Raw genomic sequence first — 24,479 nt, forward strand, 5'->3', positions numbered from 1 at the left:
TAGGGGAGATCTATAATGAAAGATTTCTTTTGCTCATACAGCAAATACATAGTTAATAGCTGAGCGAATTTATTAATATAGAGCAAAATGCTCTCTTGCCTGGTATTACTTACACCTGTAAAAAATTACTTTGAAGTCAGTATGAAACAGTACCATTCTAAGCAGGTTTAACTTTCTTCTTATTTTGCACTCACTTTATTCTGTGCAGGACTACAGAATATGTACAAAATTGATATATTTTCTTTACATTTGTAAGTTTCAAGAAAAAGCAACCAAATACATGAATCCATAGTAAGTATGGAGAACACAACCCACAGAGAGATTGTAAGTGGTTCAGAAGAAGTATGTTTCCGACCATATGATCATAGTGGGTTTTTGTGGCCTGCAATGTTTTAGAACATTTTTTTTTAGCAGAAGAAATAAAAATTAAAAACTTTACCTTCAAAATGACGAAGGGACAAAGGGACGTATCTTTATCTTTATAGGAAAAGAAAGGATAGAAGTATGTGGTTATTTCTAAGTATGGAGAGTTGCCAATACATTGTCCCTCATCAAATTGATCGTGTTAGTATACATTAGTAGTCAGTCCCTTGGAGAGTGGAGGTGGGGAAATTTTATTTCAGGATTAAGGAATTTCAGGTGTAGAAATGTATGTAACAGTTGTGGAGACATAGTCACATGCTTGTCATCCTATTTGTCATAATTCTGACAGTCTCTTATGCTTGTACACCAATATGATAGTATGACTCCCAATCTTAGTTGGGCACCAGTATTTAAATAATTAGAAATAACTAACCATGGGTCTGTATACCCAGAGAATTAAAAAGAAAAATCATCAATATTTATCAAGGATTTGAGGGGTTGGGTGGGTTAAGAGTGAATCCATATACTGGGAAATAAGACAAAAAATGAAATACACTGTGTAATCAGGACTAGGTGGCACCCATCTGGCCACTGAAGGGTGGAAGAAGCATGTGTCATTGTCTCCATTTCCTTTCTCGCAGATTTTCTTCTAAGAATTTTTGGATCCCAGGCTGTGATGTTTCCCTTATATCCTACAAAGTTCAAACTTACAAAAGAGAAATTAATCAGTTCTAGTTTTGGAAAAAACATTCAAATCCCTGATGAACTTATGGTGGCCATTGCTTTACCACTTTCAGAGCCCATCTGACTCTTCTGCAATTAAGATATTATGTAGCAACTATTTTCCCTCACAAAGGAATTGAATGCATTGTCATATCCTCCCCTGGTGACTGTCCTTGGAGGAAAGAACCAGCAAAATATCTTTAACTTCCAGTGGTATAATGCTCCCCAAATGAGAACTGTTGGGATTTCCTTTATAAATCCATAGGAATGATAAGGAGAGGTTTGTTTGGATGTATTTTTCCCAGAAAATCCCCTTTGTAAATACTGACTTTTAAGTCTTTGAGACCGTCCATACGAAAGAGTTGGGCAGTCACAAAGCAGCTTAGGAGTTTTACATTAAAAACCAGATACCATTCCCCAATGGACTTGGGTCTGTGAAGATAAAGCTTATTACGACACTTGAGAGTTTACATTTGGCACTATCTCTAGGGGCTGAACCTAAGCCGTCTTATCTTCTGCATTACAGCTGTTGAGGTATTTCTGTTTTGATTGATCTGAGAAATAGGACTCCTTGCATATCAATGGAGGTGCTGTATAATATTAGTCCCTCTTGTGTTCACTCCACGTCTGATTCGGAAAGATTTGTGGCTTTCTCCAATTTGACTTTTCCCATGGGCTGGAAATTTCCCATGCCAGTAATAGTGTTTCCTGAGAACGAAGACACATCCTGCCTTAGATGGTCTAACCAGACTTATCTCTTGACTTACAAAGCCAGTAAATAAAGCCAGGTGTAGACATACAATAATTCCATTCAAGTTTCAACAAGCTACTAGCACAAAATTTTATCTTTTCTTAGTCCCTTTCCTACACTGTCCTGCAGACCTAGAAACCTGCCAAAGATTGTGGAACTTCTGTTTGCATAAAACCTCCTGACTTCAAGTACAGATGTAAGCAAAACGTTATAGGGATTTAAGACTCCCATCACTCACAAAAAGAAAAGGCCATACACCTTTAGTAGTGGTGTGTCAGGCACTTAAATGTGAGCAATTGCAAGAATTTTGGTTACTTCTGTGTTGCCAGCATGATTTGCAACATTGTCTAGTACACCTTCTTTTTTTCCCATTTATGGATTAGATCTTAGTATATTACTCTAACAATACCTGCATCATTGTTGTGTTGGCATTTTTACAGCAACCTTGATTTGGAGGTTTTGTTTGGTCTGTTTATTTTTACTTAAGTTCTGTATTTTCATATCTGAACCTTATGTTCATGCAAGGTGGTTTTTTTTAAGCTCCTTCATTTTTTTCTCATTTTAGAAGCTATAGCAGGCAAGGCTGTATTTTGTTTAAGGCCCAAAAAATCTCTGATCTCCTAAATAAAAGGTTCCTTAAATGGAGAGGGCTACCTTGAGCAGTCTTCTTCATCATTAGTAGGCATACTCATTTGTCCTTTTGCTAATCAAAAACTCCCTGATCTTACTTACAATCTATAAACTCTTAAATTCATGGAGTCGTTGACCTAATCCCTATCAACCTGTAACAATGCCAATTTACTCTCAGGGGGAAAAAAAGAAAAAGTTACAAACTCATACAAATTGCTTCATTTCTAATGCTTGGATAGAAAAAGTAACCCCTCCCAAATAAACTACCCATTGTATGTTCTTTCAGACTGCCTGTGTCCAGAGACCATACCCTCTCTAGGAACAATTATTACTGCTCCCAGTTCTTTCAGACTGGGATGAAAGATCTAAATGCTGATCCTGAATATAGCAATTGTCTGTGATATGCAGACAAAACACAGTTGAACAGGATCTACTTCCCCCTGTGACAGAATATGCAAAATTCTACAGTGAGCATAGGGACAGCAATACTGTCCAGCTGGTTCTCTGGCTTCACATCTCTACTGAAAATGACAGCAGCTGGAATATATTTTGTTCAGTATATATGTTGATAGAACTCCTAACCCACTGGCAAAGCCTATGTAGCTATGATAGTGAGACATCTGATAAATCAGGGATTGTCATTATCACCTTTGTTTTATGCCACCTATAATAAATAAACACACTCTCGCTCGGTAGGAGGAGGATTAGTGGCAATTTATTTTACGCTTTTTCTGTTTGACTGCTAACTGTAATTTATTAATTCTTGTACTTTAAAGAGTAATTTCCCTCTTCCTTTTCAAGATTCAGTTTACATATAATTTCTAGGACTGTAAAATTTTAAATTATAAGATGGATGACAAGAATCTAGTGCAATATAAGGGCAGGAAGAAATAGATCAAAATCTCCAGTGTTACATATAGATATGTTACGAACATGTCAGAAACAACTGATGACAGAGATGAAGAAGTTATGTTACAGATTTAGATAAAAAAATTGTTTAAGATAAAAAAATTGTTTAAAGATTGTGGATTTTTTTAAAGAAGCAGTGTTAAACAATAAACTTGGTACTCAACATACAAACAGCAAAGATATATGAAACTTTGGATGCAAAACATGAATGAAACAACTGATATTTTTAGAAAGTGCTTATGACCTATATGGCAGTATGATAGAAGAACTTTTAGTGTGTATACAAGTATTGGTGAAATTGTGGGCACCCTTTAAACTGTTACAGTTTGACCAATTGAGTTCTTCATGGTCATAAATCTAAGATAATAAGGTGGTTTTGGGGTTTCTTAATTTTGCCATCTATTGGAACTTTGGTATTTTAGTAGAATAATGCAGTGAAGTGATTCTAGTGTATAGATAAAGTAAGGCTATGGGAATAAGTAACTGAAATAATAGTCAGTATGTAGATTAACAGTTATTCTATTGTATAAATCTGTTCTCATTAAAACAAAGCAAGCATCCAAGTCGAGATACAGAAATAGATCTAGAAAAAGTACCAGTTACATATGTTTATAATAAAACAGAAGACTAAGAAGAGACTTACTACAGTGGGCAGAAAACTTCAAATTAGGCTCTACAGTCTCATCATTAACAGTCTGAAAAATAGGCCAACAGTTTACACAGCTGATCAGGGGACTGTTAGTGGATTTTAACAGCTTTGCAGGCTTTGTATATTTCCCAGGGAAAAAAAGCCCTATTTTTTTCAGGGATAACAGAAAAGAAGGTCTTGAAGAGGTTTCAGTTTTGAACAACTGAAGCAGGCCAGAGGGAATAAGAAACTTTCACATTCTCATTTAACAGCTAACTGAGGCACAGAATATTTAAATGACTTGCCTAGGATCACACACAGCAGTTGTATTAAGACTAGTAAATAAATTCAGATAATCTTAGTCTAGATTCAGGTCCTTAGGCCATCTCTCTTCTGCAAAATAAATTTTTAAAAATTCTTTATGGCTTCAAGGAGTTGCTTTCAGTTAGGTGAAGCAACAGGACTGTTTAGAGAGAAAAAATAGAGCTGACATGTCAATACTGAAAGAATCAAGCTTGTTTTCCTTTGTTTTCAATTTGGAATTACTTTTGTTGGAGATATAATTCTAAATTCATAAGTCTCAATTAATAAATACCCAGATTGTATATGTTAAGGACTTCTGTATTAAGAATCCTGATGTCCATGCTTTTATCCAATAGGCACTGCTTGGAAAATTATTTTATCTCTTTGAATGAGTCTTTGATTAATTAAAATTTGATTTACTGTATTCCAGTAATGTGGAATAATGTCCTGATTCAGCAAGCTACTAAAACCCATCATTTCATGTACTTAAGAATAGCTATACACTGTCTTTTTTGAATTGTTTGGTTCATTTGTCTAAATATCCTTAGCATCTTTGATTACTGTGTTAACATGTTTTCTTTCTTCTTTCGTGTCTCTTTTTCAACTGAAAAAAATTGGTATATTTAGCAGACATTGACAGACTATTTTAATTTAAGCAAACCAACTGCAGTAAATATCTGAGAAGCCTGGTATCTCTAATTTCTAACCAAAATTACAGTCCTTATTATGTTCAAATCAGTATCTCTGCATAATCATTTAAATTTGGAACTGTGTTGGAATTGTTTAAATAAAAAGTAGTTTAAAAACTACATTAAATTTTACTTTTCCCAGAAAGCTTTTTTAATCCCCAAATTTGAAATATTTGAATCTGAAGTTAAAAATAATTCTGGTGTGTTCCTTTCTTGATGCAATGGTAAGTTTCAGTCTATATAAAAGTAGGTTTTGTGTTCAGTTTCCAAGGCATTGGAACTCTATAGTGGAACTGCATAATATGAATTAAACTTAAATTACATTTCTTTCCTTCAGAAAAATCAAGTTCTACCAATAGCCAATATGCTTTTGGCACCTTTCACAGTAGTGTAGATTTTATTCTAAAGTAGGAAGACTTTATTCTCTGAAATGTAGAGGTGTGGTAAAGAAATAATTCAACTTCAAACAAGCAGGAAATCTGACTAATACCTAAGAGGAATAGTAGAGTCCTGGTGCAGTACTGGCTCAATTCACTAAGCTTGAACCCTTTTCAAAGTAGTCAGTTCAGCAGTGTTGTATTAAAGAAAGCAATTTTAGCAGTAAGAATTAAAGGAAGCTTTTGGATTCTAATTGTAATTGGGATAATTTTGTAAAATTCATTAGCAAGATGATCTCATTTGTACAAATGTAAAATGTATCACTCATAACGTTCTGTCAGGTTTCCATTGACCTAGGTGCTTATAATGTGTTAATTTACATCAGAGAAACAGCAGTGTGTGGAAATTGGGCAGCAGATAGGATTTAGTTATTTTTCATTAGCACTTGGACTTTGATAAAGGGGAAGAGAAAAGAGCTGCTTGACCTTTCAGTTCTTAAATTATTAAAGAGCAAATAGATTTGAGGTCTAGATGCTTGCAAATCTAATTTGTCTTGTGGAGTAAGGATGAAAAGACATTTTGAGTTCGAAATTGCTCCAGTCAACTTAGCTCTTTCTCTAATGTATCTGAAGATGAATAGATGGTAGGCATTTAAAATGTAATATACAAGGAATATTGCATGTAGTATAACTAACATGAATTTGCCAGAGGAAAAGGAGCATTTTAATGACAGATTTGTTTCTAAGATATCTACAATCTTTAGCTGTAATCACTGAGTGAAAAAAAAAAATTAAAAAAATCTCTGTTTCAGGCAGTACTGGAACAGGTCATATTACCTTGTCTAGTCTGATGTCCTTCTATATTCAGTCCTGCTGCAATAAAAAAGGTAACAATATGCTCCTGAAGGTGACAGCCAAATAACTTAGTTTACTATCCGTCATGCTATAGTGAAACTGAGAGGTTCTTATCTTTCCTGCAGTATTAGGCAACTGTATCCAGCTTCACTACCTTGCAAGAATAGATGTTTGCATCACCTACTTTTTTTCCAATACTCCATTTAATTTCATAAACAGTATTTATTGTAGATTCACTGTAAATTAGGACTTAGAGGAGGCAAAATGCTCTCTTTAAAGTAGCTTGGAATCTCAGTTCTAAGCACTGTGTTTTGTTCTAGAAAATTAACTGCTAAAATCATGTGAAAAAATTATTTGGAAGAGAAAAAACAAGATTGCAATGCTAGTGATTAATTTTTAAGCTTAGATATTTAATGGCTAGTTTTTACAGCTCAGTTCTCATAGAATCAAAGAAAGGTTGCCATATACTGACCTTCATTTACTACTCAGCATAGAATTAATCAGCTAATGAAAATCTTTCTGCTAAATGTGAAGACTGCTGTACAGAATTGCAAAATCTACAGATAGTGACCATCAAGTGGACTCTCAAGACGTTTGTTTGTCTCCCCGACTGTACCTTAGAGTTACTTATACATGGTTAGATTTCTGTGTGGGGTTCAGCATCAGATTGAAACATCTGAATTTAGGTGTCCACTTGTAGATGTCTACATGTGAGCTGAGTATTTAGTTATTATAGTCAGTGGAGCCTAGAAGGTAATTAAGTTGACCCAAAAGTAGGCACCTCCTCGCTAGTCAGGTCTTTAACATCTGTTGCCTGTAATGAGTAGGTCTGTAATGGGAGTTTACAGATGTGTGGGCATCTTCATGGAGGCACTTAAATTTAAGTGTCTTAACATTAAACTAAATCTCCATTGTGGTGAAAGCCTAAAGTACACAGAGGAAGAGATATTAAGTATTCTCAGCGTTAACTTTCTGGGCATTTTTGTGAGCATCGGAAGTGCAGCATCTCCTGCTGGAGCTGCTAGATCTTAAAACCATACTGAATGAGGTCTGTTGCACATGGTTAGTAGATCTGGTAAAAAAATCAGTAAGATGGCCAAGAGAATTTGCATTCTTATTCTTCTTCGTGATGTTCAGCTATGAAGGCTCTGCAGACCTAGCATTGTGCTATCATAGAATCATGATGTCATGGAATGGTTTGGGTTGGAAGGTACCTTTAAAGATCATCCAGTCCAACCCCTCCTGCTATGTGCAGGGACATCTTTCACTAGATCAGGTTGCTCAAAGCCCCATCCAACCTAACCTTGAACAGAAGGCGCATCATTCAAGCACACAACATTATCTAAACGTGCAAAGGCAGGTTGAGTGTACAAGCAGTATGTTAGTCTGGTCGTGCACTGACTCAGTAAGACTCCAGAGTGTGCAAGAGCTGGAGAGCTCTATGAAAGCGCTCAAAACAGCTTGAGGCTAGCAGAGCCCCAGCAAGTGCAGGAGCTCACTGGCTGTGAGGTAGTTTGGTGACTGCACAAAGTAATCTCTTTTATTTCTAAACCAGATTTTCCTTCAGAAGGGGAATAGCCATAGCTGTACAGTGATATGACTAAGCAAATAAACCCTGTTGGGTCCAGACTGAGACCTGCAGAAGCTAAGCCCAAATGTCCTTGTACTTAGGGCAGGGTCTTTTGTAAGCATGATCAGCTACCTACAGATGAGAGTTGGAACAACATATCAGAAGACTGTGTGGGTATTTCATCTTTAAGGAACATACCCTACCCAGAGATTGCTGCTATTTATGAATTATCAACTTGAAAGATCATAAATTGTTATTAGATGCAGATGATGTTAAAAAATGTGGACACATTGCTGATTTAACATCATTACCACTACAGACTTACTGGGATTCAAGATTCCAGGAGACAAATAATGATTAAGAATCACTGGCCTCCAGTGAAGCAGTAAACTTGCAAGCCAATCCTCTTTAGAGACATGGACTTCCCACTTCACAAATTTGAAAGCACTGACTCAGGCTTTTATAGCAACTGCAAGGGTATAATGATCACACTGTTTGCATATACAGCAGAAATCACAGTTTCTTTGTTCCTACTTGAATGTCCATAGCACCTTTACAGTGGAGAGTCCCAGTACAGCAAAGAATACAAGTACAAACTGTATTGCTTCGCAGAGTACAAACACTTGAAAACATGGTTATCTCTAAGATGTGTAAAAATGCGTTGCTGAGTGAGAATAACTTCCATCAAAAAGTGTTTTATTCTTGCTCAGTAACAGTCAGTATGCCACCAAAATTTTAAAAGACTAATTTATTCTATATGTGCTTTTATAAATAGTTATAATTTCAACAGTTAAGCAAATAGTATTCCTCCTCTCTTTGTATTTTATTTCTTCATTTTTATCTTACTACTAATTTCATTTTATTTAGACATGTTAGAGGATGAAATATATATCTTTGTACTTCTGTGAACAAAATAATAATTAATTATACATTTTAGATCTAATCAAGCAAGCTTTTTCTGCACAAGAGTTCGAACAAGGAAGTGCTCTGTGCATTTGCTATATGAAAAGCTGTGGTGTGTATAGCTAATTTTGTTTTTCCAAAACAAAATTAATTTATTTGGAAGCATGAATCTATTCCACAAATTCTCACACCTGAATATCAAAATGACATTTTCCTCCCATGTCCTTTGCTTTTAACAGTTCTTTTTTTCCATAAATACTGGTATGCTATTATGGTTTCAGAATGAGTTGACTGCCCAAGTCTTAAAATAACGCATATGTTTCTTTTGTTCTTTCCTTTCTATACTTTTAGTGTCTATCAAATAGTTGTTGAAGAAGAACGTCCACGGAGGACCAAAAAGACAACTGAAATCCTGAAGTGCTACCCAGTGCCCATTCATTTCCAGAATGCCTCCCTTTTGAATTCCCAGTACTACTTTGCTGCTGAGTTTCCAGCCAATGGTTTACAAGCTGCTCAACCTTTTACTATTGGTGATAACAAAACCTACAATGGTTTCTGGAACACTCCTCTTCTTCCTCACAAGAGCTACAGCATCTATTTTCAGGCTGCTAGCAGAGCCAATGGGGTGAGTCTTATGACAGATGTGGTTTTACATAGTATTTGTGTGTAAATAGAATATTGCCACTAACTAGCAAGATGCCCAATTTAGTTGCTAATGAGAAGATGAAGTAACCGTGAAATTTAACACACTGAGTTTAAAAAATAACAGTTTTCCTAACACAATATTGCTTAATGTTTAAAGGTTACAGGAAAGAGGAGAGGAAATCATCACGTTTTGTCAATAGTGACTAGGCAAAGTAGTGTGTTACCATTCTATCTTACTATCTAAAAGCTGTCCAACGAGTGTGTTTGACTGGCTTTTTTCTTTCTTTTTTTTTTTTTTTTGTTTTTGAGTGTGTTTGACTGACTTTTTTCTTTCTTTTTTTTTTTTTGTTTGTTTTCTTGCTTTGAGGAGGATAGTGTTGTGATTTCTTTCATTAAGTTTAAGCCAAACTTGATTGTGTATTTTAGCACATCTGTCTTGGCCTGTCCAGTCCCATTACCTTAGTTTGTTATGTCTTGGACTCCATTTTCTCATTTAGTCACCCTGACTGAATTAGAAACCACTGGTTTCCCCCCCTTTTTGCAAATAGTAAAAGAAAAAATAAGTAGATGGAACTGAAATGAATAGTGTGTAAAAAGGTCTTCACAGATCATGTTTCATCGGGCTAATTCTTCCTGGAATTGTTTTTCATTTCCTGGACAGCCCTACCCAGAGCCCTTCAATTCTTGATAAGCATTGGCTGTCTGTGCTGACAGCCTGGAAATGTTTTCTGCCAGAAGCCATAATGGTCCCTCTTTCACAGTGCACTGACAGTGCAGAAATGTGAAACACCATTGATTATTTTTTCTTTCTAAAATTGTCTAACATGATGCCTCAAACTATACTATCTGTAAGAAAAAGAAAAATCTCTCAAGGTCATTATATTGCCAAAGTGAAAAAGCCTAACTTCCCTGTGCTCTTGTGGATATATTTCACATATTTTCTAGTTTTAAAGGAATATTAAGGGCAATGTTTATGTACCATACCTAAGCAGTGTTTGTTATGAAAGCACATTGGAGTTGCTTACTAAGCAGTTAAATATGTAATGAGGCACATTAAATTAACACTTCTCTGACATTTTATCAGTAGTTTTAAGAACAGAATCATGGATTACTTCCTTTGCTTAGAAACACAAAATGTAACCTTTTTCCTCTTTATTTGACACAGGAAACCAAAATTGACTGCGTCAGGGTAGCCACAAAAGGTACGTTCATATCATGTCCTGTATTCTGTATTTCAGCCTGCTGACTTTTCCCTCACGTGGTTTTTGCAAACTTCCAGAAGTGTTTACATTGCTAAAAGGCATCACTAAACCTATTACAGAATTAAATGATTAATTTGTGTCTCTAGCTGAGATTTATTTAGTTAGTTAGTTTGTTTGTTTGTTTGTTTGTTTTTAAAAATAAATGTATTACTCTTTTTTAGTTGTCTGCTTGAACTTGGAGGTTTTAACATTCATTCTGGGTTTTTATATGATCTCACAATAAATATTTTTTACTTTTCTCTATATAGTAGAATTGTAAAATTGCCAATTGCAGAGTGCGTACTAGCTGCTTATACATCTGTAGTGAAAAATTACCCCTTACTTGTAAGCAATTATCTTATCTTCGTTTCTTTATAAAAGAAAAGTGGAGAAATCGTGTTCTTCATTTTCATGGTAAAGATCAGCTATATTTATTGGACTGTCAGCACATGATACTACCATTTGTGAGACAAGTTTGTATAATTGAGACAGTGCTAGCTATGGGTTTGATCCCCAAACAGGAAAAGGTAAACATACTGTTGAAATATTTTAACTTTGAAGGCTAGGATCTGTCTGTGATTATATTTGTAGTCTCACCTTTTTAGTACCACTAGCTGGTGGCAACTTCAAAGCCTGAAAAAGAAGTGATGGGATAATGTGATTATTTGGAGACTGTAATAGAGGAAAAGGAAAGTACTGCTGTGAGTAGGAACATGTAATACCACCTTGCGCTTTGAGCACCTGATAAGAGTAAGAAACAAAAATTACTTCATCCCTGTACCACTGTTCCTTGCAGGAGATCATCCATGTCTCATAGTGACTATACCTAACATAACTGATTCCACCATGACGTCACTATTCCACCACCACCACTAAAACTAAATAAGATGGATGAGAATCTCGTTACTTCAAAGTAACAAACATATAGTTGCCTCTGTTGAAAGACTGTCACTAATGTGACAAATACAGCTTTTGTGACTCTTTGAACTGGTTCCTGGTTTGGGTTTTTTGGAGGTTTTTTTTTCCACAACTAAAGGAAGTAGTTTTAATTCTAATTTACTGACTGCTTACTAAACCATAGAAAATTTACATATATCTAAACTAAAACCCAATAAAATATAGATGAGAGATTAATTCCAGATTCAAGTGGAATCCTGTGTTGTTCTTTTCCAATAGCTTCAGTGATACCAGGAGTAGACTACATTACCTTAGAAATCATAATAGCTGATTAGAGGAATGGATTTTAAATTATTTGAAGATTTGTATTCCTGATCACTAATGGATGTTCAACTATTTCGTTTACTTGACTGACTGAAAAATCTTACTCTCTCATTTGAGAAGCAAGGGTAACTTTATGGATTGGAATAGCTCCCATAGCAACAAGCTACTTTGAGCTAACCCATTTGGCAGTGGAGATGTAAGAAATGCAGCTTTTATTTTAAACAAATCTCCATACATTTCTGTTTCGAAAGCATGTTTCAGAATTCTTCCTAATACCTTTGCGTAGCCTATAAAATAATGTGGGGGGTTGTTGTGAGGACTTTGAAACCAAAGGTTTCCTCAATGGCATTTATAGTCCCTGGTGCAAAACTTTCTGAGAGGGCTTCTGTAGAGCACTGATTTCCAAGCTTATAAACTGAATTACTGTATTATATTTTTAAACTATATTAATTTTTAAAAATAAAATGGAGACCATAACATATTTTAATATTATATTATTCATACCTGTCTATACAGGTTTTTTCCCTTTAGATCTAACAGAGATACTTGAAAGGAAAGCACACTTCTGTGCCCTTTTTGAACTTCCCATATATAGACTAGAAAAGTAGCTAAAATGCTTAATGGCTGTAGGTCAGAAGTCACCACACCTGCAGTGGGGCAAGATAGAGAATTGTCCTCTCCTATTCACCTCCCTTTCTGTCCACACCCCCCACCAAACAGCTTAGTACAACATTCACATTGCCTGTACCTCAGGAAACAAAGGCTGCTCCGACCACTGTACCTGATCTCGGACAGACACGCACCATTTTCCACTGTTTTATGACTACAGTATAGCTACTAGACAGTAAGCTACTTAAGCTCTTTGTGTCTTTGCTCATTGTGTCCATTATTTATTACAGTGCTTCTTACAAAGATTGCAGACACTCTCCAGTACAACACCTAGTTTTCATATAATAATATTGTTTCTGAAATGTTTGTATTCTGGGCTTCTGTTATCTTGAGAAGTTCAAGTTTGGTGTTTTTTAAAGTTAAAAGGAAGTGCTTTAGGCCATTCATGTATAAAACTGGTATAATCTTCTTTTAAATTAAGGTCTGATACTGAAAATACATACAGTCTTGTGTAGGCCATTGGATTTAGGAGATGTACTTTAGAATTTAATATGTATGTGGGAAACCATATGCCTTTAGGCCCTAATCAAGTCGGTTAGGTACCTGATTTTGAGCACAAAGAATAATCTCGCTGACTACATTACAACTATTCTGTCTTAAAGTAGACATGTAAGTATTTTGCTGGGTAAAGGTCTGTGCCATATAATATAGCCTGTAAAACAAATATGGCAGTGCAGCCAGCTGTCTGATTGCTTCTTGATTCCCTGACTGCAGAAACCTTCTGCAGTTCCATTCCCACAGAATTAAAGGATTGCACCAAATACATTGGCAGGCCCTCTTGGGATCTGGATAGCCCAAGGCAGCTTCCAGGCTGCTCCACTGAGACAGCTGAGCTTGGCCAAACCGCCTCATTGTCTATATTAAGGGCATATGTTTAACCCATTTGAAGTCTGCCCTCAGGACCAATATGGAAGTTCTGAACCTGACGTGATCATATCTGTATCATTTACTAGCTGTATTTCCTTGTATATCCCAACCCCAGATAATCTAAAATTTTCTGGTGCCCTCGAGATCTTAAGGTCATTGAGATTCTGTTTTACCATTGAGTTTTGCAGTGTTTATTCCATGGCTCACTGTATGCTTTTGTATTTTTTGTTAAAATAAATTAGTAAGTGTAATATAAAGATACAGCGCTTTCTTGCCTCAGATCCAGCAGAACGCTTGAGTAGGTACTCCACTTTTCACTCTGGTTGATGTCAACGGGAATAATGCATGTGCTTACTGTCAAGCATGTGCTCAACTGGCACACACTAAACTGTTGCTGGATCAGAGCCAAAGTGTACTGGATAGCCTCTTATCATATTGACAGCCTAACTCTAGAAAAGTACATCCTAACTCTAGTGGGTCAAATCCATGTGTAGGGTCTGTAGCTGGATAATACTTTCTCATTCCATCAAGTATATTTTAAACAACCTCAACTTGTAGCATTTAAAAAAAATGATTTTGTTTTATGACCATTACCTTTTTACAAATGAAACCTCTGTTAAATGTGTTCTTTTAGAGATCATATAAAAATCATGATTGCGATGACTGTAAATGTAATTTAGGATGAGAATATTGAGTTTTGTAGAGCTGAAAGTTCTTCTGCTTCTGCTGAAGTCAAAGGGAACTTCTGCTACTGATTGCTAGGAGGATCAGACAGCATATTCTTGTTATGTAGAGTCTTCTGATCTTAGTTTTCTGTAGAGAAAGGCTTCTTCTCTCTGACTATTTGGTATATATACAAATGTGGAGACTGCAGTGTTTCCACTCCCATTATTTTTGACAAGATAATTAAACAAACAAACAAACAAAAATCAGGCAGAGATTTTTGTACCAGTGGTAATAAAGGTTGTCATATTTTGCTTGAAATATGGCTTTCATATATTTACTCTTTCTTCAAGCTAAATGACTAAAATCTCAGCAGACGAAGTAGAAAACATTCCAAAACTCCTCCAAGTTAATTGCTATCAACTTTGTGGTGTTTCGTGATTTATATTAGTACTATATTTTCTGGTATGACTTACAACACTGTCTGGATAGAAACATCTTGGTTGTCTCCTAGGATTTCAGTTCTCCAAAGGGAGACAGTATTGTTCTAATTTTGCAATATTGGAAGGCTTTCATTAATTATGAGAGAGGAAAAGATATTATAATATTTTAAATCCAACAGCAACAGTACTCTAGCAGCTACTATCAATGCTGTGTTTCAGTGTTGCAGAGGGATATTTCAAAATATTATGCAGCAGCAGTTTTGAGTTTAATTGTCTGCAGATGGTAGATGATCTATTTTCCTCACTTGTTGCCACATTTCTAATAGCACCCAGGCTGTTCTATGTAAATGAGTGATCTTTCATATAATTTTGTCCTTAATTTTCCAATATTTTTTCTTTGCATCATTCTCCAGCTGCATCATGTTGGATCTGACCTTTTAATTTTTTTTTTTATATTCCTTAATATATATGTATCATAGTGTGCTTAACCATTTAGAGGCAATCATAGAACTGCTGGCAAACAAAGAAATATGAAATTTTATTAATGTGAGCCATGGCAATAGTTATCTATACCAGTCAGTGATTGTTACATCTCCAACAGAAAAGTCTGAATACTTTAGGCACGCAAACAGTTTAGATTTTTTGGCTTTTTCTTGTCTTAGTGGCAAAGTATGAACTTGAAACTTGGACCTCAACAGTTACATGCATACCTAACAAAAAGCATTCCAGCTCTCAGTGGTCATTCGCTGTATACTGAAAGTTTAGTATATGCGAAGTGTGTGCATTTTCAGAAAAAAGACTCAAGTGGATGCAAGAAAAATGAATCTTAGCTAGCTCAAAAATATTTTACATTAAAATTATTTTTAAAAAGAACTATAGGAAAAATGTACTACCATGAAATAGGAAGTCAAAAAGTTAAACTAGTTCAAATTACCAGATGTTAATACTAGAGTAATCTGAATAAGCAGTTAACTTTCACTTTGAAAGCCCAGTGCTGTGACTAGCAGAGCCAGAGTCTCCAGTTTCCTCAGATGCATTGTGTATAAATAATGTGCTTTGAGTCCTCTTCCTGAATGAAAGTCACATAAGAAAGCTTATTAACTTGGGGAATAACCAAACTAACAATTGAAGATTAAAAGGAACTTGTGGGAGTTTCTCTGGTTTTATTTGTAAGAAGTTCAGACAATAAACTATTGACCAAAATTCTTCTTGCTGGCCTAGCTTCAGTCTGGCTTTTTTTTCCCTCATGCATGCTGACCTGGAATCTTCCTTTGCCTTAGCTGCGATAATCGTGACTCAGCTTACAACACCATACATTCGCATCGCCCCTGCTGCAGGCGACGACCAACTAACAGGTCAGATGTTCAAGTATAGACAAGTCATCATGCCCATTTTGTCTCATTTTCTTTGGCTCCTTTTCCCTGACAGTTTCTTCATTCTCTGCTTATAAAGAGTTTTCTGTGTTAAAAGTTTCTTTTTGTTTATAATTTTTTTTCAGCTCCATTAGATTAAATTGTGTGCTTGGCACCAAAACTTACACACGCATCCCTGTACATACAACTCCGCTGCATGTGCCCATTGTGTCTGTGATCTGTGGAATGTTCCTTCAAGCCTGATGTTGTAAAGAGATCTAGTCTTGCTCCATCCACAAATTAAACGACAGTTTGAATATAGATATATATCTGTGTACCTGTTTATTTTTTTCTGTGTTATTAGATCAAGACAGTAGAATTTCTAAATAATATAGGCTCAAGAGTTGCATGTGTAAGTTAGGACAAAGGTCTTGTAATAATGGCTATTTTTTTTTACTGCAGAATATTGGAATTCCAGCTTTTCTGGCAACATTTCAATATGCAAAAAAATAAAATAAAGAAATGAAATTGGTTCCTTTTTAATTATGTCATACATGACTTCTAAGATTAAAACAAAATAACCTAGCATGTGACATATGAGAATGAACAAGACTATAAGGTTTTTAAATCTAATTGTCCAAGTAAACTCAGTACACGAGACAATTATCAGGCTGTGTGTGGCTTGAAGGTTGGTTCAGAATGTACCAGAAAAACTTTATGAACTTGGGGAAAGGATTCATTTTATGAGAAAATAAACAGATGCATAAAGCTTTTAAGGGATTTGGAAACCTTTTTATTTTCAAACAGAAGCAAAGAGCATTAAAAACTAGAATCTAAGGTGAGTTTGATGGAATATGCAACAGGGGAAGTTAGACCTAGTCCATCAGCATTTATCATATGATAAAATCATTGCCTTTTTCAAGAATACTGACATAGTTACTTGGGAAGCACATAAATATTTCTACTGGGGTGTTTAAGGGACAAGGAGGAGTTGAAATGCTTAGCATCTGGATACTGCTATAGTCAATAAAAGAGTGTTAAATGATTCAGCTTAAGATAAAAGGATTAGTGGTATGTCTGCTATAGCTTTTAGTTCTGGGATATGTGTTATAATAACAAAGCTGAGTGATCCATAATGCCCAAGTTGCCGTGTCAATCAAGACAAAATTGTTGCATGTATATTTGTATTGTGTATTAACATATGAACTAACCAGAATAATGTATTTAGATGATGCCAGGAAGTGCTAGCTTGTTAGTACTGCTTGTCAGAAGTTCTGTCTAGATACATTTTTATAGTTCACTTATTTTTTACTTGGGAATACAAATAAAGCTTTGAAGAAACAAAAGGTTCTCTTCCATATCCTTGAACTTCAATAAGTTTTTGTTTCTTCATCAGAGGATTCAAATAAACATATTTTTCCATATGGTTAATTAAATATTTTTCTTCTCTTATTTTGTTTTTTATTTGTTTTAAGGTAAAACTGGGTAACTACAGGGAACACTGGAGATATGCCTGTTCCACAAGAGGGAGATGTCTATAGTTGTTCAAAATGAGAGAACAGAGATATAGCTTGCATAGGACATCCAGCAAAGTATTTATTTGGTTGCTTTGTCGCTAGTGGTTCATCGCATTGGCACTTTGCGGTTGTCTGTCAGATCTGTGACTTTGATTTGCTTTTTTTAAAAAAAAATATGGTTCTACCAGAAACTAAATTTTATAGTGGTAAAAAAAAGTATCAGATGATACCTGTAAACAGCATTTATCTATGTAAACAGTATCTTTGAAATGTATTAAAAAGCCTCTGAAATCCTCTCACCATTTTCACCATTTTTGCAACTCCTTCGCATGCTTGAAAGACTATGTGATCAAAAAAAAAGAAGCATCTTCCTCCTTCTCAGTTGCCACAACTGCAATAGAGAGTGAAAACACCTCACCCAGCCCACGGGGTTGGTCCCATGACAGCAACAGGAGTTCATGTTTTTGTACAGAGACATATTACGGAGAGGCCCCTTAGGCAGACTTGTTATCTTCAGGGCAGTACAGCAGTAATGATATCTGCAGTATGCATGAGGAACCCAAGGATTTTCTTGAAGTAAATTTACAGGAGCTGGACTGGATATGAGGAAGCAGGGAATAATGCACATTCTCCCCACACTTTTATCCTCCAGATTCCCAGAAAGTGGAAAAATCTACATGTAAAAGGACTATGTGGAAATCATGTGACTATACAACTGTAATTGTTAAATAATGTTACAGTTAATGTTAATTAAATGCCGTTTCCTCACTTCTTTGCTCAACACCAAAGTAATTACATTTGAGAGTAAGAAATTAGTTTGTCTTTTAGCATTTGAGGAGATACATAACTGGCAGTAGGGAGGTCAGGGTTGGTATTTTATTTTTTTTTCAGGTGGGAATTTGATGCTTCTTGCATAATGAAAATTAAAATCTTGGTTGCATTCCTGAATATTGTTACAAATTTTGAAAGGTCTTCCTCTTCAGAAAGATCATGGTAGTACAGCTCAGCTTTCAAGCCAACTCTACTTGCACTTATTTTCTCAACTCTCATCAACTCATCCTGGCCCTTACTGCTGCAGTTTATAAACAATGCATTATTAGTTGCTCTTTGTCCTTCCTTTCTCCTTCCTTTTTGTATAACAGATGACTGTCTACAGGATTACCTGCTATTTGCTCTAAATACCTTGTCAGCCACTCCCTTGCTTCAGTACTCCTTTGCAGCCTGTACCACAGGGAACTTTTCCTTGCATTTTCACTTAAATACCCTCAATGTAGTTGTCCTTAAGTATAATACAGCATGCTGTAAAGGCAGCTGTGATTTTGACTCTTACAAACCAAAATAGGCAAATTAGTATTGATAGAATTAGTGAATACATTATTATCACTGATTCAGTAACTTAGTTACTAAGGAATTCAAATTTTGGGGATAATGTTTAGCTTTCAGTGTTAGCCTTACAAAAAGTACCTAACTTGAAATCCACTTAATTGACCCTATCCTCCAACAGATAGGGAGGATATCTGTCTAACATCTGTCAGCCAGGAGAAAAAACTATGTATACATGAAGCATAATAGTCTTTTTGATACCATCTCCGTGTTTTCATAAACAATTACGGTTTAACAGTACGATGAAATCATGTAGAAGGTTAAAAAAGCTTCTTACATACATAAGTGACTGTATGATCTTGACTTTAAAGTTGAATAGCAGATCCATGTTTTCAAGAAAGCTTGAAAGCATTTGCAGTTTGCTTCGCTATTTTGTAAGAGACACTTCATGTAATAAGTTTAAATTGGCCATATTTGGTATTCACTTGGCCCTCATCTATTTTGTTCTGTCTGTATTCTGATAAAATAACATGCTTGGAATTATGATTAGGTTTTTCATTCTTTCAGGCATTTTCTTAATTGTTAAAATATGTCTGAGCTACTTATATTTAAATTAAAGTACTTCCATTTGTGATTTAGTGAAGCAGCCACTACTTTACTGGATATTATTAAGACTGATTTCCATAGAATGCCCTTTTTAGTACCCATTGTTAATTACACATGCAGCTGGAAGAGAGAGTTTTGTATTGTACACTCTTCACAGATTAAATTCTTGGTACAAATCAGATACAACAAGATATGTCAGAAGTTTTGTAGAATAACCAATACTTAAGAATTTGGAAGAAATTTTTTAAAAACATAGTAGCAATCTTAAAGCTTAAATGATTTTTGCCCTGCATACCTTAAGGTCTAGATGAGCCGCATATTTTATAACTATGTTAAAAGCAGTCATAAAATAATCCCAATTGTTTTACCTTCGCTTATGAAGTTAGCAGCATAATAAAATAAACAGATTTGATCAGATCTATATTCAATACATAGCAAGATTTATTGCTGTAGTCTGGGTCAGATTCTGTTCTCAGCCATTTCACTGTAAAAGTGAAAAAAATCAACTGAAATGATTGATTAAATCATAACTTCATTGAATTTTTTAATGTCAGGGGATTTACACCAGATTTATTCTGCATTACTGAAAACTTGGTAGGACAAGGGGAAGTGGTTTTAAACTAAGAGAGGGGAGATTTAAGTTAGATATTAGTGGGAAATTTTTCACCCAGAGGGTGGCAAGGCACTTGGACAGGTTGCCCAGAGAACTTCTGGATGCCCCATCCCTGGAGGCATTCAAGGCAAAGTTGGACGGGGCTCTGGGCAGCCTGATCTAGTGGTTGACAACCCTGTCCACAGGGGGGGAGTTGGAACTATATGATCTTTGAAGTTCTTTGCAACTCAAGCCATTCTATGGTTCTATAAAAGCACAGTTTGTTTATTAAGACAAAAACCAACAGCATGTATTTGAGAAGAACCATTTTCCTATTTATCTAGTTTGTTGGAAAGAACTGGGGTAATTTCTTTGTCAGTGTTTGTAGTTTGTCCTTTACAATGTTATGCTTCTGAGGTATATCAACACAGGCTGGACAGACATTCACATTCATTTTTCTCCATCTTGAACCATGTAGCATTCATTTAGGTGTATTTTGGCAATGTGAAGCTTGAAGTGCTATTTTGAGTAATGGAGAACCCATTATTTCCTAGTTGAGACTACAGTGCTGTCTGTAATAACAAAGCTGTATGCAGATATGTCTATCTGCAGGTTGAATACTCCATTTTAGGAGTTTATTCTTCTCTTAATACTTCGGAACAGCATTCCAGTGGGAGTTGTGTGTAGTTATCCAGGCGACAAAAAGCACCTATATGGTGTAATGTCAGAGCCATATTACAATGCCATTGCAAGGCCAAGTGACTAGGAAAGCAGAGTGAGAATGGATCTGACTCTCCAAAGTGAAATTCTAAGCCTGTTTTTACATGCTGGTCCCAGTGTTTGTTGTACTGGTTATTCAAGGATTCTAGTCCTCTTGCTCAGCTGGGCAGAATGCAAAGCAAGAGGATATCACCCTACTTTCTGCAGCACTGGCTGAATGCATTTCAATAGGCTGGAGTGTCACTTGTGATTTATTGCCCATTTTTGTTCTTTTATGTGTTATATTTGTCATTTTTGTCGTGACAGTTTCATCTATAAAACAGTATAGTTACAAGAAAATGTTAAGAGGATACACAAGTGCCATGGGAGCTACTGTTACCTTTTCTCCTTTTTTTTTTTTCCTCGTACATTACAGTCAATTGTCAGGTTTTCTGTTTTGAAGACAGTGCAGCCAAATCATCTAGGATATATACGTAAGTACATTTTCCATAAAGCACCTGAAGAAGAGCTGAAGTTAAACAATTAGACAAAGAGGGCCTAACAATAATGGTGATAATGATTCACAAATGCTGAAATAATCCGTAATATAAATACAAGCCTTTTCCAGCTGTAGAAAATAAAGAACCTGAGCTGATTAGAAGTCAGTTACCAATGTGATTCTGTTGGCAGTATTAAGTACTCCAGTTCATGTTCTACAATAATAAGAATTCCTACAAGATTTTCTGGAAATTAATTAGCAGCCTTAGTTTTGAATCTGTTTGAGTCATTACAGAAAAGCCAGAGACTCTGATCAGGCATTTGGGAGCTCTGCCCATTCAACTTCTCTTACTCTGAATAGTTTGGGTTGAGGGGATGGGACCTTTGAAACACACCTGCTTAAATAGGAGAGCAGGGAGGATAAACTGCAGAGGGTCATATCAGGAATTCTGCTTCAACCGTTGATGCTTATGGTTGCCCAAGAAGGTACGAGTTCATCAGGTACCCTGGCCCTGTTTCACCAGAGCCGGTGGTGTTACAGACCAGAGATGGGAACAGCTGGAGAAGATCTCATGACCTAGAAGAAAGTATCAATCATTCCCTACCCTTTAGGAAGGACGAGTAGCCTAATAAAGTACATTTTGCACTGTAGAGACTGTCTTTTATTCAGAAGAGTTAAAAAGTTGGGTGCCACAGATTTAACAGTCATTGCAGGAGCTGTGTAACATCCCTCAGGTACACAACTGATTTGGAAATTTGAGTGTTCTGGTCCATAGCTGAGAGAAGAATGTGATTCCAAATGTTGGTGTCAAATATCTCTTTCATTAAGACAGTGAAACAGAATTTAAGCTAAGCCACTAAAAATGAGTCTGTTCGGTTCACCCTAGCTTGAAAAATAATCTATTTGTTCAGCAATATGTAATCTTAATATGAGGATATCTGTGAGGTGAGGCTGTTTGAGGTTGGATTGGCAGGGAGGGCAGTTTCCTTAGTCTCATTACAGAGAATGCTAACATAAAACCTAGTCATGAAAATAATAATTTAATATTATTAAATTGAACTGACCAGGATAAGTTCTTAACAAACTTAAGGAATCTCTGCTATTTGTGTAGTACCAGTCAGTATCCCATCTAATCCTAAATATTTCAACATAAGCAATCTACAGAGAACCAGAAAATATAAACCAAAGCAAAAATACCAGTAGGAAATTTTTAAAGCATGGTTGTCTGTCATATAGTATGTTATTTCATTTCTGTATTAAAAAAAAATGCCTCTGATTTTTACATTCAAAGCAGTACATGTTTGCATGTACCACAATGAAAAATTAAGGAGAGACAAGGGAAAAGAGATAAACTCAGAGATACAATTAGTAACTAAAAAACCCTGTGAATTTCAATGTTTCCCATCTGTAGTTATTGACTGTATTCATAAAATGCTAAGCAATTAGAATTTTAATTTGAAAGAAAATGTGGAACCAGTTGTGGGTAAAATAACCTGTAGTTCTTTGGAACTGCAAATCTGGTGTTTGTTTCACTGGAGATATTACCAAATGTGTACTACAGTGTTACCTCTGTGTTAATGTGTAGGTGGACATTAAAATGTGTTACAGTTAAACAGAGTAGTACAGCAAAGATGAGAGTAGTACTGTCGACTTTAATGAAAAGAAACAGCATACTACCTTCAGCAAAATAATGTTTCAACAATTCACACAGTTTAGATTCCTTGAAATAACTGAAATTTTAATAAATATCTAAGCTGCATTTGTCTGCTTGGAGTAATAACCTATGCAAGCCATGACTGTAGTTATTGATGGGATTTTAACACCTGCTTCTCCAGACCTTATATTGAAAATGTCCTTTTCTGCAGTAATGGGAGTTTGACTGCAAGGGCCAATTATTTTAGAGCTCTGGGAAAGGCACTGGAGTATATGTGTGCCCTTTTAAATCTTTGCTTTTCCAAAACTGCACTTTTGTTTCGTTTTCTTTATCTGAAGCTTTTGTGTAACTAGAAAACTCCCATGCAAATGAAAGTTGAGTCACAGTTTTGCATAAAAGTGAGTGGAAGTTGCTGTCTCACATGGTTTCAAGCTGACAAGAGGAGCAACGCAGTAGTTTCACGTTGTTTCATCTTTTGAGTTCAAACTGGAAATAGGAAGGGAAACAGGAAAAATGGTAAATTGTCATTGGGGAGAAGTGAACAAAGTATTAATGAAACCTTTTCAAAGCAAAATGGTTACATTTTGCGCTTTTCAATATGCTGTCATTGAATTAGACAGCTTCTGGTTATGAGTAAAAGTGACAATAATTAAAAAGTGATCTGAAAAGAACTGATGAGAAAAATGACTGTTTAAGGCATTAATCAAATAAGACACATGGAGATTTTTCTGTAACCCCTAAAAACTACAGGAAGTATATGAAAAATGAAAGGTAAACTACAATTCAGAGGAGACCTAGTCTATTCTTGTCCCTGTACTAGAATCTTAGTTCATCTAACATTGCTTCAGTTTGGGCAGGTGTGTTTGGGTTTTTTTTATTTGCAGGACTGTAAATGTTTCTGAAATGTGAACAAAAGATTTGCTACACTGTATTGGCACAAAAACAGGTTGAGAATTCTATGGAATTATTTTTTCTTTCTTATACTGATTCTCCTTTCCAGTTCCTCTGGCCAGCCTTCCTGCCCGAGAAAGTGTTGGCTCTGAAAATGCTTTTTTAAAAAAAGTTTTATGTCTTCTTTCCTGCTTTTTATAAATTTGTCACGAATACATTTTTACTTTTCTGCATGCATCATTGCATATATAATTCCATTTATCTTTGAGTAGAATGAGCTATGTTATGTTTTCCCCAAAGAAAATATGTAGGTTGTGAGTAATGGTAAGTAAATTCTGAAAGTGTGACTGATTTTGAAGCATTTTTGAAGAACCCTTTGTAAGGGATACAGTGGGGAGGGAGGCTGAGGATACTGGTAGTGGAAGTCACCAGGAACATCAGCCTCGTCTGTGAGCCAATGGCAGCATAGGCCAAAAATGGATGGGTGTTCAGATGTACCACTGGGATTCCTGTATTGAATTTTCCTTCTGCCCCTCTCCGTTCCTCCTAATGGCAAAGTAGCAAGGTCTTCACTGGCTTTCCATTTGAAACAGTTCATTAGTGTTCCTGTAGTTATCTTCAGGAGCGGCAAGATCAGAAGGCAGCACATCACTCCACTTCTTCCTACTCATAGCTTCAGGTTACTCAGTTCCCATGCTGGATGTGATCCCTTGCATTCAGGAATGGAAAATTGAACAGTTGCGTTTGTCCATGCCAAGAACATCTAGTTGTATAGCTGAGTTTCACCCTCAGTACATCAGCTCCAGAAACTACTCTGATCTAACTTTGCATCTACCCTGTGCAAAATCCATTTTAACTCCTCTAGAGAGGGCAGAATCCTGTTCAGGCTTCAAACC

General features: G+C 35.8%; 1 protein-coding gene across 1 annotated transcript in view; it reads left to right on the forward strand.

The window, feature by feature from the left end:
- The window catches only part of LOC104524615 (receptor-type tyrosine-protein phosphatase mu-like), a gene marked incomplete at its 3' end in the record, with an annotated part of 124,147 nt that overhangs the window by 29,408 nt on the left and 70,260 nt on the right, over positions 1–24,479 (forward strand). The window contains exons 5-6 of the mRNA XM_010167550.1: positions 9,053–9,326; positions 10,512–10,548. Coding sequence (XP_010165852.1) covers positions 9,053–9,326; positions 10,512–10,548 — 311 coding nt within the window. The remainder of the gene's footprint in view (positions 1–9,052; positions 9,327–10,511; positions 10,549–24,479) is intronic.

The sequence above is a fragment of the Antrostomus carolinensis genome, unplaced genomic scaffold, assembly GCF_000700745.2.
Source record: "Antrostomus carolinensis isolate BGI_N321 unplaced genomic scaffold, ASM70074v2 scaffold6495, whole genome shotgun sequence".
Classification (NCBI taxonomy): Eukaryota; Metazoa; Chordata; class Aves; order Caprimulgiformes; family Caprimulgidae; genus Antrostomus; species Antrostomus carolinensis.